Source organism: Sus scrofa, chromosome 1 (assembly GCF_054392235.1).
Source record: "Sus scrofa isolate SSC_HxYL_T2T_F1_AM1 chromosome 1, Sscrofa_HxYL_maternal_Yorkshire_Landrace_v2.0, whole genome shotgun sequence".
NCBI lineage: Eukaryota > Metazoa > Chordata > Mammalia > Artiodactyla > Suidae > Sus > Sus scrofa.
In genome coordinates, this window is record NC_139383.1 from 283665501 (window position 1) to 283680101 (window position 14601).

The 14601-nt window shown below is 54.9% G+C and overlaps 1 protein-coding gene and 1 long non-coding RNA gene across 14 annotated transcripts in view; one reads left to right on the forward strand and one right to left on the reverse strand.

Moving 5' to 3' along the window:
• GPR107 (G protein-coupled receptor 107) overlaps nucleotides 1–14601 on the forward strand; it is a 64877-nt gene that overhangs the window by 31652 nt on the left and 18624 nt on the right. For 4 of the 13 annotated variants that reach the window (XM_084998788.1, XM_084998795.1, XM_084998821.1 and 1 more), the window contains exons 11-15: nucleotides 1064–1137; nucleotides 1468–1585; nucleotides 5109–5239; nucleotides 7500–7543; nucleotides 10193–10315. In XM_084998788.1, coding sequence (XP_084854914.1) covers nucleotides 1064–1137; nucleotides 1468–1585; nucleotides 5109–5239; nucleotides 7500–7543; nucleotides 10193–10315 — 490 coding nt within the window. Of the gene's footprint in view, nucleotides 1–1063; nucleotides 1138–1467; nucleotides 1586–5108; nucleotides 5240–7499; nucleotides 8486–9482; nucleotides 10316–10686; nucleotides 11223–14601 lie in introns of those variants that run through there. The other 9 variants (XR_014829170.1, XR_014829173.1, XM_084998796.1 and 6 more) reach the window with 7 other exon arrangements.
• On the reverse strand, nucleotides 3064–6575 carry LOC146407305 (uncharacterized). The gene is made up of 2 exons (XR_014829240.1): nucleotides 6454–6575; nucleotides 3064–5915 (listed from the first exon to the last, which is right to left on the reverse strand). It is a non-coding gene; the product is annotated as an uncharacterized LOC146407305 (long non-coding RNA).

Sequence of the window (14601 nt, forward strand, 5' to 3'; positions counted from 1 at the left end):
AGATCTGGTGTTGCTGTAGCCCTCAGCTGCAGCTCCAGTTCGACCCTGGCTCAGGAACCTCTACATGCCTCAGGTGCAACCCTGAAAAGAAAAAAAAAGAAAGAAATGTCATAGAAAAGGTAATGATATATCCAGTTATAGTTTTCAGAAATGACAGGAATTTGGATAAATCCTGTTAGGATCTAAGGTAAACGATTCTTCCTGAAACCATGTAGATAGCACGATAGGATCCTTAAGTCGCTTTCATATCTAGACAGCCATGAAGGATGTACAGAGGCACCAGTGTCAGCTGTGGGAGTCCTGCCGGGAAGCATCTGGGGATTGTGGCTTCAGTTAGCTCTAAATTTCTAATGGTACATATTTTTTCTTTTCTTTTCTTTTTTTTTTTTTTTTTTTTTTTTGCTTTTTAAGGCTGCACCTGTGGCATATGGGGGTTCCCAGGCTAGGGGTCCAATCGGAGCTGCAGCTGCCGGCCTACAGTACCCACAGCCCTAGCGACTTGGGATCCAAGCCACATCTGTGACGTACACCGCAGGTCATGGCAATGCAGGATCTTTAACCCACTGAGCGGGGCCAGGGATCGAACCTCCATCCTCATGGATACTAATGAGATTCTTAACCTGCTGAGCCAGGATGGGAAGTCTCATTTACAGGTCTTTTTTTCAAGGAAAACATATTTGAAGCTGAATGATTCCATGTAGGTTTTTCAGGGACTGGCCGGTTTCCTTATGTAAGTAGCAGGGCTAGGAAAGATAGAGCTCTTGGCGGGGACCCTGAACAGCCTGTGGCATTTGGAGATTTTAAAGAAAAGAACAGGCAGCCACTTGCCGGAATGGATCCCCTGCCTCACGAGAGGGATCCTGCTAGGTGCTGGTGACAGGGAGCCTTGTGTCAGGTTTCTCAAGCTACCTGCCGTTGGTCCGCGAGCGCGCATGTGCCTGATCGCGAGTGGGCAGGTGAAGCGCTCGGCAGCGGGAGGAGGGCCGTCCTCCGGGGCATTTCCTGCTTCGCTTCGCAAGGCACGTGGCGGGTCAGCCTCTGAAAGGCGCTTGTTTGATTGCAGATCGACTACCACTACATCTCCTCCCAGGGCTTCCCGATCGAAGGCTGGGCCGTGGTGTACTACATCACTCACCTGTGAGTCCGCAGGGGGCCGGGGAGACGCCCCTGCCGTGACTCGACCTTCCAGAGAAGCCGGGGGAGCCGTGGGGGGGCAGGTTCCTGCCAGGTCAGAGGTGTGTGGCGAGCAGGTGGCCGTTCCGACTTGAGGACGTGGGGCTATCGGCTTGCTCGTGGGGGGGTGCCCCCTGCAGCAGCGGCCGGTCAGATAGTGGGGTGCGGAGCCTGGAGAGAAGTGGTGCCTCTCTTCTGCAAGAAATCCCTGAAGTCGTAGCATGGGCTGTAGGCTCTCACTCCTAGAGTGAGTCTGAGAGACCCTTGGTGCTCACTGAGTTTTCCCTTCTGCAGCCTGAAGGGGGCGCTGCTCTTCATCACCATCGCGCTCATTGGCACCGGCTGGGCTTTCATCAAGCACATCCTTTCTGATAAAGACAAGAAGATCTTCATGATCGTCATCCCGCTCCAGGTAAAGGGGCCCTCACCCCGTGGTCTCATTCGCTCCTGACCCCAAGCACGGCCCAGCTCAGGCCTGTGTGGGCAGGGGGCGTCGGCTGTCCCGGAAACCCCAGCCTCTGCCCTCGGGATTGAGGACTGGGCGTCTCGACCTGAGTTTTGATGACCTAGACCTTGGGTCATCGCCCTGGGAGCTGCCACACCATCCGCCGTCCTTGGGCCGGTGGGTGACGAGGGAGCTGCTAAGATGTCGGGGAGACACGCTGCCTACTTTCTGCCTCTGTTTGCCCTGTAACCAGCTGATCCTCTTAGCAGAGACGCTCAGCTACCCGGCGGTGTTATTAATAAAATATTTTAAAACCGTGAATGACGTACGTCAGTGAGTAGAATATTAGGTATTGGGCCCGACGTTTATTAAATGCTTCGTATGTGTAGGGCCCTGGGCTGAGGCCAGCTTTACAAGCTTGAGAGCCCTTCAGGGGAGGAGCCTTGGCTCGCGTGTAAGTCTTTCTGGGGATAGAACAGGGACCGAAAGGGACGCGGAGTCAGCAGGGGGATCCTAGCTGAGATGCACAGCTGCCCAGCGCTGCTCGACCAGAGGGCATCTGTTCGGTAAACTTGTTCGCAACAGCTGATCATTTCGGAGCCCAGGCTAGTGTGGCAGCTGCGCAGGGAAGGGGACGGCTCTCCAGGCCCCCAGGTCAGCTGGCTCGACGCTGGTGATGGGCAGTTTGGCGATGTTGGCAGCTGGGCCATCTTCCCATTCACTGCTAAGGGACATAGGTTAGTGCGCGAGGAATGGTACAGACCAGTTGCTGTAGGTTTCCAAGGAGAGAGTGTTCGCCCCCCTCTGCATGACCAGAAGGGCTTTGTGGTAGAGATGGGAAAGAACCAGGACAGAGGCAGACCTGACAGTGCCGTCTAGTGAGCAGGAGAGGCCAAGGGGCTGCACGGCGCTTGGCCGTTCATTCAGCTGCCAGGGCCGCCACTCTGCTGTGCTGAGTTCTTCCGCCAGCCAAGGTCTCAGAGCTTGGACGTGATGGGCCACGGTCCTCCTCCCCGTCTTCCTGCTGCTCCATCCCCTTCCCCTCCTGTTTGCATCCTCTTGGCCCAGCCTGGACTGTGACGTAATGCTTGTGCTCCCCAGAAGGAAGACAGCCCACAGTTACAGGGCAGGTCACTGAGGACACAAGGCCATTTAAAAATTAAATATAAGGAAATTATAAGTATTTAAACATAAGGACTAGCCTGCAAAGTCCTCCAACATCAGCCTAGAAAGTGCAGCTGTTTCCCTTTGGCCACAGAGAGTCACTGTGCATTTCTGGGTAGGGAGTGGGCGAAGTAAAAATGGAATTTCAGGAGTTCCCATCGTGACTCAGTGGTTAACAAATCTGACTAGGAACCATGAGATTGCCGGTTCGATCCCTGGCCTCGCTCAGTGGGTTAAGGATCCGGCGTTGCTGTGAGCTGTGGTGTAGGTCGCAGACGCGGCTCGGATCCCACATTGCTGTGGCTCTGGGTAGGCCGGCAGCTACAGCTCCGATGAGACCCCTAGCCTGGGATCCTCCATATGCCTCGGGTGCGGCCCTGAAAAGACCGAAAAAAAGGAGTTTCAAGGACATTGTTGGCACTTGGCACTTGGTTCCACAGCAGCCCCTCTGGGGACATTTTGTGCCTCCCATTAAGAGTGTGAACTATGCACACAGTGCCATCAGCCGGTTCAGCTGGGAAAGGCTTTGTTTCCCATGTGTCGTCATAGGCGGAGTCAGTCATGGGCGGAGTCAGTCATGGGCGGAGTCAGTCAGAGGCGGAGTCACAGACGCAGACGGTTTAGGAAGGACTGGGCTTCAGGGGGAGCCCAGAGGCGGGGTCTGAGGTAGGACAGTGAAACTTCAAACTAGTTTTTGCATTTGTATTAGGTGAAAGATGGCTTCTGTGATGATTTAGCTGCTAAGTCCTAGATGGTAAGAGAAACTACCCTTCCCAAGTCCTAGCGACAGGTGTCACGTTTTTGTAGACATGTAGGGAGCTACCTGTAGGGAGACAGAGTATTGGGGACCGTGGACTTCTCATGGAATTGTCATCTCTGCTTTCAGCCTAATGATGATCTTCGAAAGAATATCTCATAAATCATGTCTCCCTTATGCTCAGTAGTACCAGTTTTTAATTTTTACTTTATTTTATTTTTTGATTTTTTAGGGCTTCACCTGCAGCATATGGAAGTTCTCAAGTTAGGGATCCAGTTGGAGCTATAGCTACCAGCCTATGCCACAGCCACAGCAGTGCAGGATCACGGCAACACCAGATCCTTAACCCACTGAGCTAGGCCAGGGATCCAACCCCGCAACCATATGGTTCCTAGTTGGATTTGTTTCCACTGTGCCACAACAGGAGCTCCGTACCTCAGTTTTTAAAACACCGCCGTCTGCTTAGCCAGCATGGCCTGCTGAGAGCTTGATGGCAGCACTGAACACACAAGGCACAGCCTTCGCTTTGGAAATTGAAGCAGGGTGTGGATGCTGAGAGCTCGCGGTGGGGAGAAACACGCTGTGGAGCAGGCTGAGCGGGTTGTTCCTGTGCGGATGGGCGTGGCCACGCACGCCCAGGGCTGAAGCCGGCCCTCCTTGCTGCTCTGGTCTCTGATAAAGCACCCCGTTATCTGACCCTGGGAGCCGGAGCCCTGGGGCAGGGAGAGTGCAGCCTGAGGGCATGGGCATCGTGGTGGATCTGATGCAGAGTGCCACCTGTTTCTGACTCTGCTGAGGCCGAAGGTGCCCCGAGAGCAGTGTCCCGGTCGCCTGTGGCTGTGTAGCAAGTTGCCCTGAGCCCAGTAACTTCACACCACAGTGACCATTTGCCCTCTCACCTGTTCTGCGGGTCAGGAATTGGGCAGTGGCTTAATCAGTGCAGCTACAGTCAGATGGCGCTGGGGGTGTTGTCACCTTCAGGTCTTCATGAGCCTCCGTCTCCTGGGCGGGGAGGCCTTGATCAGGTGAGGTGGGAGCAGCGAGGCTCCCAGGTGTCCTCTGGGCATCTCCCAGGCATCTCTCTTCCTGGTCCCCGGTGTGGTGGCTGCAGGGCAGTCAGACTCCTAACAAGTCAGCTCAGGGCTCCAGAGCTGTGTCCTGCGAGAGCCAGGCAGGTGCAGTCTCTCCTCGTGTGACCTAGGTCAGAGGTCGCACGCATGCATCACTCCCTCAGTGTTCCCTGGAGCAGGGCAAGGCAAGCTCAGGAGAGGGCACCGGGCAGTCTCTGCTGGCCTAATGGCTAGGACTTGGCCCTTTGATCTCTGCAGCCTGGGTTCCACCCCTGGGCTGGCAGCTGAGACCCCCCCCCCCCCATCAAGCTGCTGCAGCCCGCGGCCCGAACACAAGGGCACAGAAATGGCGCCTTGACTGGGGGGAAGCAGACCTCTGCCCGGGCGTGTGGAGCTGGAAATCATGCCGTGGTCCCAAGTTGGGGCCTGTAGGCCTGGGGGTCCGCATGCCAACCATCTGCCCACGCCCTGGCGCCTCAGCACCTCCTGTGTCCTGTAGGTCCTGGCGAACGTGGCCTACATCATCATAGAGTCCACCGAGGAAGGGACGACCGAGTACGGCTTGTGGAAGGATTCCCTGTTTCTGGTGGACCTGCTGTGCTGCGGAGCCATCCTCTTCCCCGTGGTGTGGTGAGTGCTGGGCGGGGGCCGTCTGGGCCGCCCGCTTGTCTCTCACACCCAGACCCGCCGGAATCGCACAGGGCATCCGTTGGAAGAGGACAGCGTCCAGGGTCCCAGACTGACCTGAATTCATTTCCAGGGGCAAGACCTGGGCATTTGCGTCTCTGTCAGGTGCCCAGGTTGCCGTGAAGGGGCTCAGCTGGCATCGGGACTGGCCTGTAGCAGTTTAGACACTGGAGGAAAGCTGGGGCTGAGGGCTGAGTAGCAGCATAAAATAGCATGCATCTGATGGAAAGGGAGGTGAGAAAATTCCATCACCAGCCTCCTCTCACCAAGTGAGATGGAAACTGAGCAAGGGCCTTAATGTAAAACGAGCGCTCGTTCTCAGCGTGTAGGCTGGATGTGTTCAGGGTGGCTGCTTCCTTCGCGGAAGTGGCAGGCTTTAGAGGCTTCTGTTGTGCTGATAGCATATAAACCAAGTGGCGCTCTGAGTGTAGACTGGTGTTCGTGCCAGGTCAGTGGCTGGAGAAGAATATCCTCCTTAGGTCTCGTCAAAGTGAAGGAAGCTCTTGCTTCAGTGGAGGAAGACGGGCTGACAGAGACCAAGCCCCCTCCTAATGATCTAGGTCGATGGCTGCTTGAAAGCAATCCGTTCTTTGGAATAAAGTTTAAAAATGCGGATTTACTGCCTTCTCTCAGAAGGAGGTGTCCGCATCACCGTGCCCTGCGCAGTGGATTAAGTCTTTGGCTTGGGCGTGTGTCGGATTGTTCAGTTATTCTAAGTACTTAGAACGTGGCGCCAGTGGAGCCGAATTCTCATTCCAGCCAGTCCGAGTCACTCTTAACCCACCTCCTTCGTCCGTCGCTCGTGTGCATGTCGCAGTTCAGCAGCAGCACAGAGGAGAGAGCTGAGTCCCTTCAGTCTCTAAACCTCCCGTATCCTGCCCCGGAATAGTCCCCGGAGGGACCGTGGAGCGCCAAGGGGTCCTTACGTGTCATTTCTTATACTAACCCCCAAACAGCAGGATTCTCAGAGGTAAATATTCTGAAAATTGCATAAAATGAGAAAACTCAAGAACTAATTTCCTCGTGGCTTAGTGGGTTAAGGATCTGGCATTGTCACTGCTGTGGTTCTGGTTTCACCTGCGGTGTGGGTTCAGTCCCTGACCCCGGGAACTTCCACATGCTGTGGGCATGGCCAGACATAAACAAACAAATAATACTGAGGAGTTCCCATCGTGGCTCAGAGATAACGAACCTGACTAGTGTCCATGAGGATATGAGTTCGATCCCTGGCCTCACTCAGTCGGTTAAGGATCCTGCATGGCTGTGGCTGTGGTGTAGGCTGGCATCTCCAATTTGACCCCTGGCCTGGAAATTTTCATATGCTGCAAGTATGTTTCCCCCCCCCCCCAAAAAAAAGATAAAAAATAATAATGGAAAAAATTTCAAACATTCAGATTCAGCCAGCTTTGTGCTGCTTTTCACATGTTGCTCCCTTCAGTTCTCACAGGTAGGCAGACAATGCAGGTTCCAGGAGAAATGACTCAGGAGTCCCATAGAGAGTGGACAGCTGTGCCTGCGTGACCCCGGCCCTCCGCCCCCTGCACCTGCACTCTGTCTGTTGTGCCCACCCCACCCCCCACCACACCTCAGGCAGTCCTTCCTTCTCTGCCTTTGAACTCTGCCTAGAACTACGGTCTACAACTTCTTTAATCATGTCCACGTTCCCGAGTCTGAACTGTGGTGATGGCAGTTAGTTACCAGCACCTCACAGCCAGAGAGGCCTCCCTGGAGGCTGGCATTTTGTCAGTAAAGTTGTAAGTCCCCCGTCAGTGAAACACTGAGTTTGCCTGAAGCCTTGTGTGCGCAGCTCCTAGACCTCGACTTCAGAGGTCAGCCTGTGACCTTCGTACAGGCTCCTTTCTCCCCACGTAGCAGGTGGGCTCAGTGAGGCTCCATTGTCTCAGTCGTGTTGGCCTGGGGATAAGGCTGTGGGACTGAGGGGTTAGGTAGAAAAAGGCACACCCAGGCCCTGCCAGGCCTTTTCCAGCCAGCAGAGGGCGTCTTTGACCTTCAGGCTTGAAGGGCAGACGTGCGGAAGCACTAACTCTCAGGGATCCGGCTGTTTGGGGAGAGGGCTCTAAAATCATCTAGTCCGACCTTTTAGGTCTACATTGGAAGAAGTCAAGGCCTCAAGTTACCACCACTGGAAACAGGAATATAAACTTGTCAGCTAACCTTTTGTTTTCCACATGTTCATTTTTAGGTCAATCAGGCATTTACAAGAAGCATCGGCAACAGATGGAAAAGGCAAGTTCCTTCGTGCTGCTTTGTAGCTTCAGTCTCTCCTAAAGCCACGTGCCTGGGCCCTGCTGAGGTGGAGGAGGGAGGCCGGGGCTCAAGGTGCTGTGTTCCTGGGAGGCAGGTTGGGGGAGCCCTAGGGGCTTGGTAAGAGGGGCTGGTGGCAGTGAGGCAGGCGGTGAGCCTTCCTGACACCAGCTGTGCAAGAGGTTTGGGGGTGGCTGCTCGCCGAGGTGATTCGTGGCATTTCCACTCGTGACTGTGACCTTCACCTTCCTGAAACTGAGTCAGGAGGAGAAAAGCTCGTCTTGGAAGGACCAGCTAACACTTCCCGGTGAGAACAGGAGGTAGAATGGATCGGGGATGGCTGTGTGTCAGGCATCCCTTCCTGCCGATTTAACACGCTGTCAAAATAGATGTGTCGGGATTAATTTAAAAAGAGACCGGTGCCAGAAAGAACCTATAAAACGCTCTGGCTTTTTAAAATAGTTGTGCCATTCTAACTCTTTTGCATCTTCTTGATTTTCCATCCATGCCTCCTGAGTCGAGAAGACTCCACAGAGAAAACGTTCTGTGTGTTTCTGAGCCTGTTTGGATACGGTCCGCGGCTGCAGGCTGCCGTGGCCCAAGCGCGGAGGTCAGACCCCAGGCTTGAGGAGCTGTGTTCTCTCAAAGGTCCCAGCTGCCTCTGGACCCGTGAAGTCTTACCCCCTGTGCTGGTAGTAACGTTCTTTAGGGCAGAGTCTTCATCTGTTTTTGTTAAATGCAGTGTTGTTGCTGACCTGTTTTCTGATTATAAAAGTAATGTGGATTCATTCTGGAAAACTTGGAAAATAGATAGTAGGTACAAATCTTGCTCCATGCTTTCAATACAATTAATGGCACATTCTTTTCGTTTTCTTTCTTTCTTTCTTTTTTTCTTTTTCTTTTCTTTTCCTTAGGGCTGCACCTGTGGCATATGGAGGTTCCCCAGGCAGGGGGTCATATCTGAGCTACAGCTGCGGGCCTACACCACAGCCACAGCAATGCAGGATCCGAGCCGCCTCTGCAACCTACGCCATAGCTCACAGCAATGCCGGGTCCTTAATCCACTGAACGAGGCCAGGGATCGAACCTGCCTCCTCAGAGATACTAGTGGGATTTGTTTCTGCCGCGCCGCAACAGGAACTCCTCACTTTATTTTCTTTAAGTTGAATTAAACCTGACTTCAAGGCTTCACCCGTGTCAGGCACGATCCCGGGGTTCTTACTGAGAGCACAGTACCGGGGGGGACGTGTCCGCATTTTGGCCACAGTAGTTCCTGTCCGGAGTCCTGCTATCTGGTCCTTGCTGTGAGCAGCCTGGTGTGTGAGGGCCACGCTGGCTGGGAGCCCCAGGCGGCGCTCAGAACCCGGTCTCCCGCAGCCCGCCCGGCTCCCTGCTTATAGAGTGTGCCAGCTCACTTTGGTTCCAGTCCTGGGAAATCGCTCTGTTATGCTTTATTCTCTCTTCCTTCAGAGGCCCTGGATCCCCTGGTCCCCTTCTGGAATGCCCTCTGGGGTAAATTCTTTTCATGGAGCTCAAGCGGGCGCATTGCCTACAGAAATCTTCTGCTTTTCAGTCGGCCACGTGGCCTTCCTCTGAGCCACGCATCTCCGAGAGCCCTTCTGCCTTCTTGGAGTGGGGGAAGGAGAAGCTGTACGAAATAAAACACAAATTAGAAGCTTCATAATTTAGCACCCTGCCGCCAACAGAGAATGCCAAAGTAGAAAATAGAAACTCACCTTCTGGTGAGTTAACAAACTCAGTGGCTCAGTGGTTAACAAGCCCAACTAGTAACCATGAGGTTTTGGGTTTGATTCCTGGCCTTGCTCAGTGGGTTAAGGATCTGGGGTTGCTGTGAGCTGTGGTGTAGGTCGCAGACTTGGCTCAGATCCCATGTGGCTGTGGCTGTGGCGTAGGCCGGCAGCTGTAGCTCCGATTAGACCCCTAACCTGGGCACCTCCATATGCTGCGGGTGCGGCCCTAAAAAGGCAAAAAAAACCAGAAAAAACAAAACCTCACCTTCTGGAAGTACTTATTTGGGGGGCATATTCTTGTCTTTTTTTTTTTTTTTCCTTCTATGCACATTATTTTAAAGGTTGATTTCATTAGTTCTGTAACTTAATGCATAGGTCTGTCTCTTAGCTTAGTGTATTGAGATGATTGATTTTCACTTTAACATCTTCAGTAATTCTGGGTGCATTTTGCTGCCTCTATGGCTGGTAGTGTCTAAATGTTTCTAGCTGATGCATTTTATCTGTGCTTTTCTTCTTGGCTTTACCGCCCCCCCCCCACCCCCCCCCGCCCCCGCCCCGGGTCCCCATGTGAAGTCCTCAGGTCCTTTCTCGGCACTCCCACCCCCCTTCTCCAGCCTTCTGCTCCTCTGACTGCTCTCTGCCGTCTCTGCCTTGTTTTAGAGGCCTTGGGGTGACTGGGGGAGTTACCTGTCTCCGTGACCATTTATTCCACGGGAAGTCGAGCCGTGGCTAAGGGTCTTAGTAAGGTGTTTTGTCTACCCCAGCAGGTGCAGCCCTGGGTGGGGTCACAGTTGTCCCTCACCGTCTGTAGTAGAGAGAACCCTGACCCCTATGGAACAGGAATGCTGGGGCACACGCAGTGTCTTGTTTTCTCCACCAGGTGACAGCCTAGGACCTCTTCAGCAGGGAGCCAGCGTGAAAGCCAGAGGTCACACGGGCTCTGAGAGCTTTCATTTGCCATTGTGGGGGGACATACCACTAGGAAAGCCCCCATTTCTTGTCGGTAGGTAGCACAAGCCCTTTGAAAAGGAGACAGAGGGGATTAGAATAGGAGTGCCTTCTTGACTGATATTCTTTCATTGAGCTGATTTAGGCTGTGGGAGGCTTCTGAGCTAATCCACAAATGCATATCTCACTCTGTACTTGGAAAAATGGGAGTTCCCGTCATGGCTCAGCGGTTAATGAACCCGACTAGTGTCCGTGAGGATGTGGGTTTGATCCCCGGCCTCACCCAGTGGGTTAAGGATCTGGCGTTGCTGTGAGCTGTGGTGTAGGTCACAGACATGGCTCAGATCCCATTGCTGTGGCTGTGGTGTAGACCAGCAGCTGTAGCTCCAGGTCGACCCCTAGCCTGGGAACTTCCATATGCCTCAGGTGTGGCCCTAAAAAAGCCAAAAAGAAATGGTTGCGCTCGTGACATTTCCAGAGTCAGGGCAGTGACGTCCCCATGGTTAAAGTCTGCCCTGCAGAGAACTTGGGGACAGTGCCACCTCGCTGTGACTGCAGCACCCACATCCGCATAGACACGTGTTGGGTTTTTAACACGCTACGCCACAGTGGGCACTCCGGAAATTTATTTCAATTTCTAATACGGTAAATATGGATAGACGCTACCCACGCTAACGAAACCTCTTTGGGGTGCTCAGTAATTTTTAAAAGTGTGAAGGGGTCCTGAGACTGAAAGCTTGAGAGGCGTGTGTTCGGGCCAGGCTTCCTGAGCCTGGCGGTCACGATGAGCGGGAGCAGGAGCGCAGGGCTGCCTGGTTCTTTTCTCCTGCGCCTGCCGAGTCCACTTCAGACTTTCTTGGCCATATTCTTACGACTCTAAGGTGTCCGTTCTAGGCAACTCATGGTTTAAAAAAAAAAAAAAAGTGTTTTATTTGGGTACATTCATAAAAACCCACTGATGAGAGAGGAAGAGAAACATCCCCGACCGGTTTTTGTAAATCAAGTTGTATTGGAACCCACCATGCCTGGCGGTAGGCCTGTCGCCTGTGCAGAGCGTCCCTGGCGCACGAGGCCGATGGCGTGAGGTGAGGGGGCCTGTGTCAGGCCCTCAGAGGATTCTGTCCTGGGCGCAGGCCACCTCCAACGAGTGTGGGGCGGCCCCCGAGTCGATGTTCTTGCCGAGGCATCCGCGAGGGCCTCACCCCGGGGGGTGGCGCCAGCCTACGGGGCAGGGCAGGGGTCTGTGGCCTTCGGCAGATCTTCAGGCAAGTCCGTGACCCTCGGAAGCATGGAAACCATAGCGCCGTGGACTGTCGTGAAGAGAGAATGAGAGGAAAAAGTGTATTTTGTTAGACTGGCTTAATACAGTGATTTTTAATTCTTTCAATCACCGAAAGCTCTTTTCATTACTTATTCTCGGCAGGTCACCCCAGCTTCCTTCAGTGTCATCAGCCTAATCACAGCTTCTGATCAACAGTGTGAAATAATCAAGTAACCAGGGAGTTAATATAATCCTCAGCCAACAGCAAAGGTTGCGGGTTTGATCCCTGGCCTTGCTCAGTGGGTTAAGGATCCGGCGTTGCCATGAGCTGTGGTGTAGGTCGCAGACACGGCTCGGATCCCGCGTTGCTGTGGCTCTGGCGTAGGCCCGTGGCGACGGCTGAGAATCTCCATATGCTGCAGGAGCAGCCCTAGAAAAGGCAAAAAGACAAAAAACAAGCAAAAAAGAGACAGACAGGAGGGGCTGGCAGGAGTGGAGTCAGAGACGAGCGTGGCCCCGGCCCCTCATCTAGCAGGGCCTTGGGTGTAGTTCTGGAGCAAAAGGGAGTCCGGAGGCAGAGACCCTGGCTTGACCTGACAGTGAAAATCCCTTGCAGTTATTTTCCTCACGTGGGATGGTCAGCAGCCACTCCCTTGGGCCATTTTTCTTTCTTTCTTTGCTACTTTTTATTAGTCATCTCAGGTAAAGTGTTGCCCGCAGTGAGGTGCATGGCCCTTAGCTGTTGGGTTCTGTGCAGGACACAGGCAGCTTCCCCCACTCGGGGCCAAGCAGAGGCCCGGAAGCCAGGCCGCCCGCGTGGGTCCCGTGCAGTGTGAGCTTGGGGCCCAGAGCTGAGGCAGGAGGTGGGAAGGGGTGACTGGAGGGTGAGTCAGAGCGATTCTCATGCCACCCAGGCTTCGCCATCACACTGGGTTCTTTCACTTTGGTGTTGGACTCAGAATTCCCTCTGAAGCGTGGCGGGGGGGATGCAGGAGAGAAAGATGATGGGCGGTGCGGATGTTTTTAAGCCTCGAGGCTTTCCTTGTGCCTGGGGAAGGATTGTTTGGGGACGTTTTACCCTTTAAGTGGTTGTCGTGGGGCTTTGCTTTCGTGCCTCCCATAGATCACCTGGCATTAAGTCCTCAGGCTGGCCGGCGGCTCCCGGGCATTGCCTGGCATTCTGGGCTGCGAGCCCATCCCTGAGCTGTCAGTGGGTTGCAGGGCTCCAGATTGCCACCAAGGGTGGGCCTTAAAAGCTTGGCGCTTAGAGGGAGGGACTTGGGGTGGAGCCCTGGCTTCCCCCCCTGCAAGCTGGGTGCCCTTGGTCACCTCCTAAACGTCTTCGGGCCCAAGTCCTCCGGTCGTCAGGCGGTGGTCACAGCGCCCCTGCCCTCAGAGGCTCCTGGGAGGCGTTCACGAGACGGTGCGGGAGGGGGGCCTGGCGCACCGTTGCTGCTCAGGAGATGGGACGCCCAGCTCTGCGGTTTTTATCGTTGTCACAGTTCCAGGACCATCCAGGGAAGACTGGGGCCCGGGGAAGGGGCTCTTTGACGGCCCGCTTGGTTACTCTCTGATGCAAGCGGGAAGGGGAAGATGTGCGGAAGGCGTGACGCTGCCTCCAGGCGGGCGCCTGTGCTCCTCGGCTCCTGCGGCGGAGCTGACTGGTCAGAAGCAGGGCCCGGGCTGGCGCTTCCTGCCTCGGGGGGCACTTGCTCGGGTCTCGTGGGAAGAAGCACTTGCCAAAGCCCGGAGTCCTGGCCACGGGCCTGAGAGTGAGGGGAGGAAGGGGACGCCACACCGAGGCAGCCTGTAGCCGCGCCCGAAGCAGCTGGGCCTGCCCCCAACCCCTGCCCTCCCGTCCCGGGGAGGCTGCTCCGAGCCTCACAGCCGGGCTCGGTTCCAGGGTCAGGCCGCCGGGGCGTCCGTCCTTCAGGAACGCTCTTGGGGTGATTCCGGTGCTCAGCCAGGTTAGGAAGCATTTGCCGTGAAGAAATTCTCCTCTGAAGGAGACCAGGGCCCCCCAGAGAGGCAGCGGCAGGCAGGCCAGGCGCAGGCACCCGGAGTTGCAGTGGTGCAGGGACCGGAGTTCAGGTCTCCTGGCTCCCGTCCGAAGTACGTCTGCTCTCCCCATGCTCATTTTTTTACCATATTTGCTGTTCCCCGTGGCGGGGTGAGAAACAGCCAGCCCAGCCTGGGTGAGCCTTCACTCCCGTGGGAGCCCAGCCCAGCCGAGGTCCAGCGAGCACAGGCTGTCAGCGTGCGTAACTCCGGGGAAGGCTTCTTTGGAGGAAAAGCAAAAGGGGAGGCTTGAGATCCCGGGCTTCGCCCTGCTGCTCACTGCCCGTTGCCTCGTGCTGGCGAGGTCGCAGCCTGGGGGTGGGTCCTCCTCTGCTGTCAGGCCCACCCAGCGTGTGCGCGTGTGGCCGCCCTGCTTCCAGGAGATCCCGGGGCCACCACTGCGTCCTGTTTTACTTACTGGAGCCTGGGTTCCTGCCAAACGTGGCAGCCCCAGCACCTCTTCTGGCATTGGACTGAGAAGGCAGACAGGCGGCCCTTGAGCAGGGCAGGGTTAGGGGCCTGGCCCTCTGCACAGTCGAACATCCAAGTGTAACTTAGAGTCGACCCTCCATCATCACGGTTCCTCTGTATCTGTGGTTCCACAGCTGTGCGTTCAGCAAACCGCGGCCCCCACAGTACCGTAATGTTGACCCCTGAGAAAAAAGTGCACGTTTGAGTGGCCCAGAGCAGTTCAAACCCATGTTGTTCAGGGATCGGCTGGAATCCTAATGGACTCCTAATACTGTCACATCAGACATTGATCCAGTGCTTGCTGTGTGCTGTTGGTGTTCCAGGTAGTTTCATCAATCCCCCCAACAACCCTAGTGGTAGGTGGTGTTATTCTTGTTTACGGATGAAGGAGCTGAGGCTCAGAGAGGTTAAGTGAGTTATCTGAGGTCACAGAGCCAGTAAGCAGCACAGTTGGAATTTTAACCCAAGCTGTTCAGATGTGCAGGGCCTGTGCTGTTACCCACTCCTGTTTCTTATAACAGTAAGCGAGCTTGCTTCCTGCCTTTGCTGCC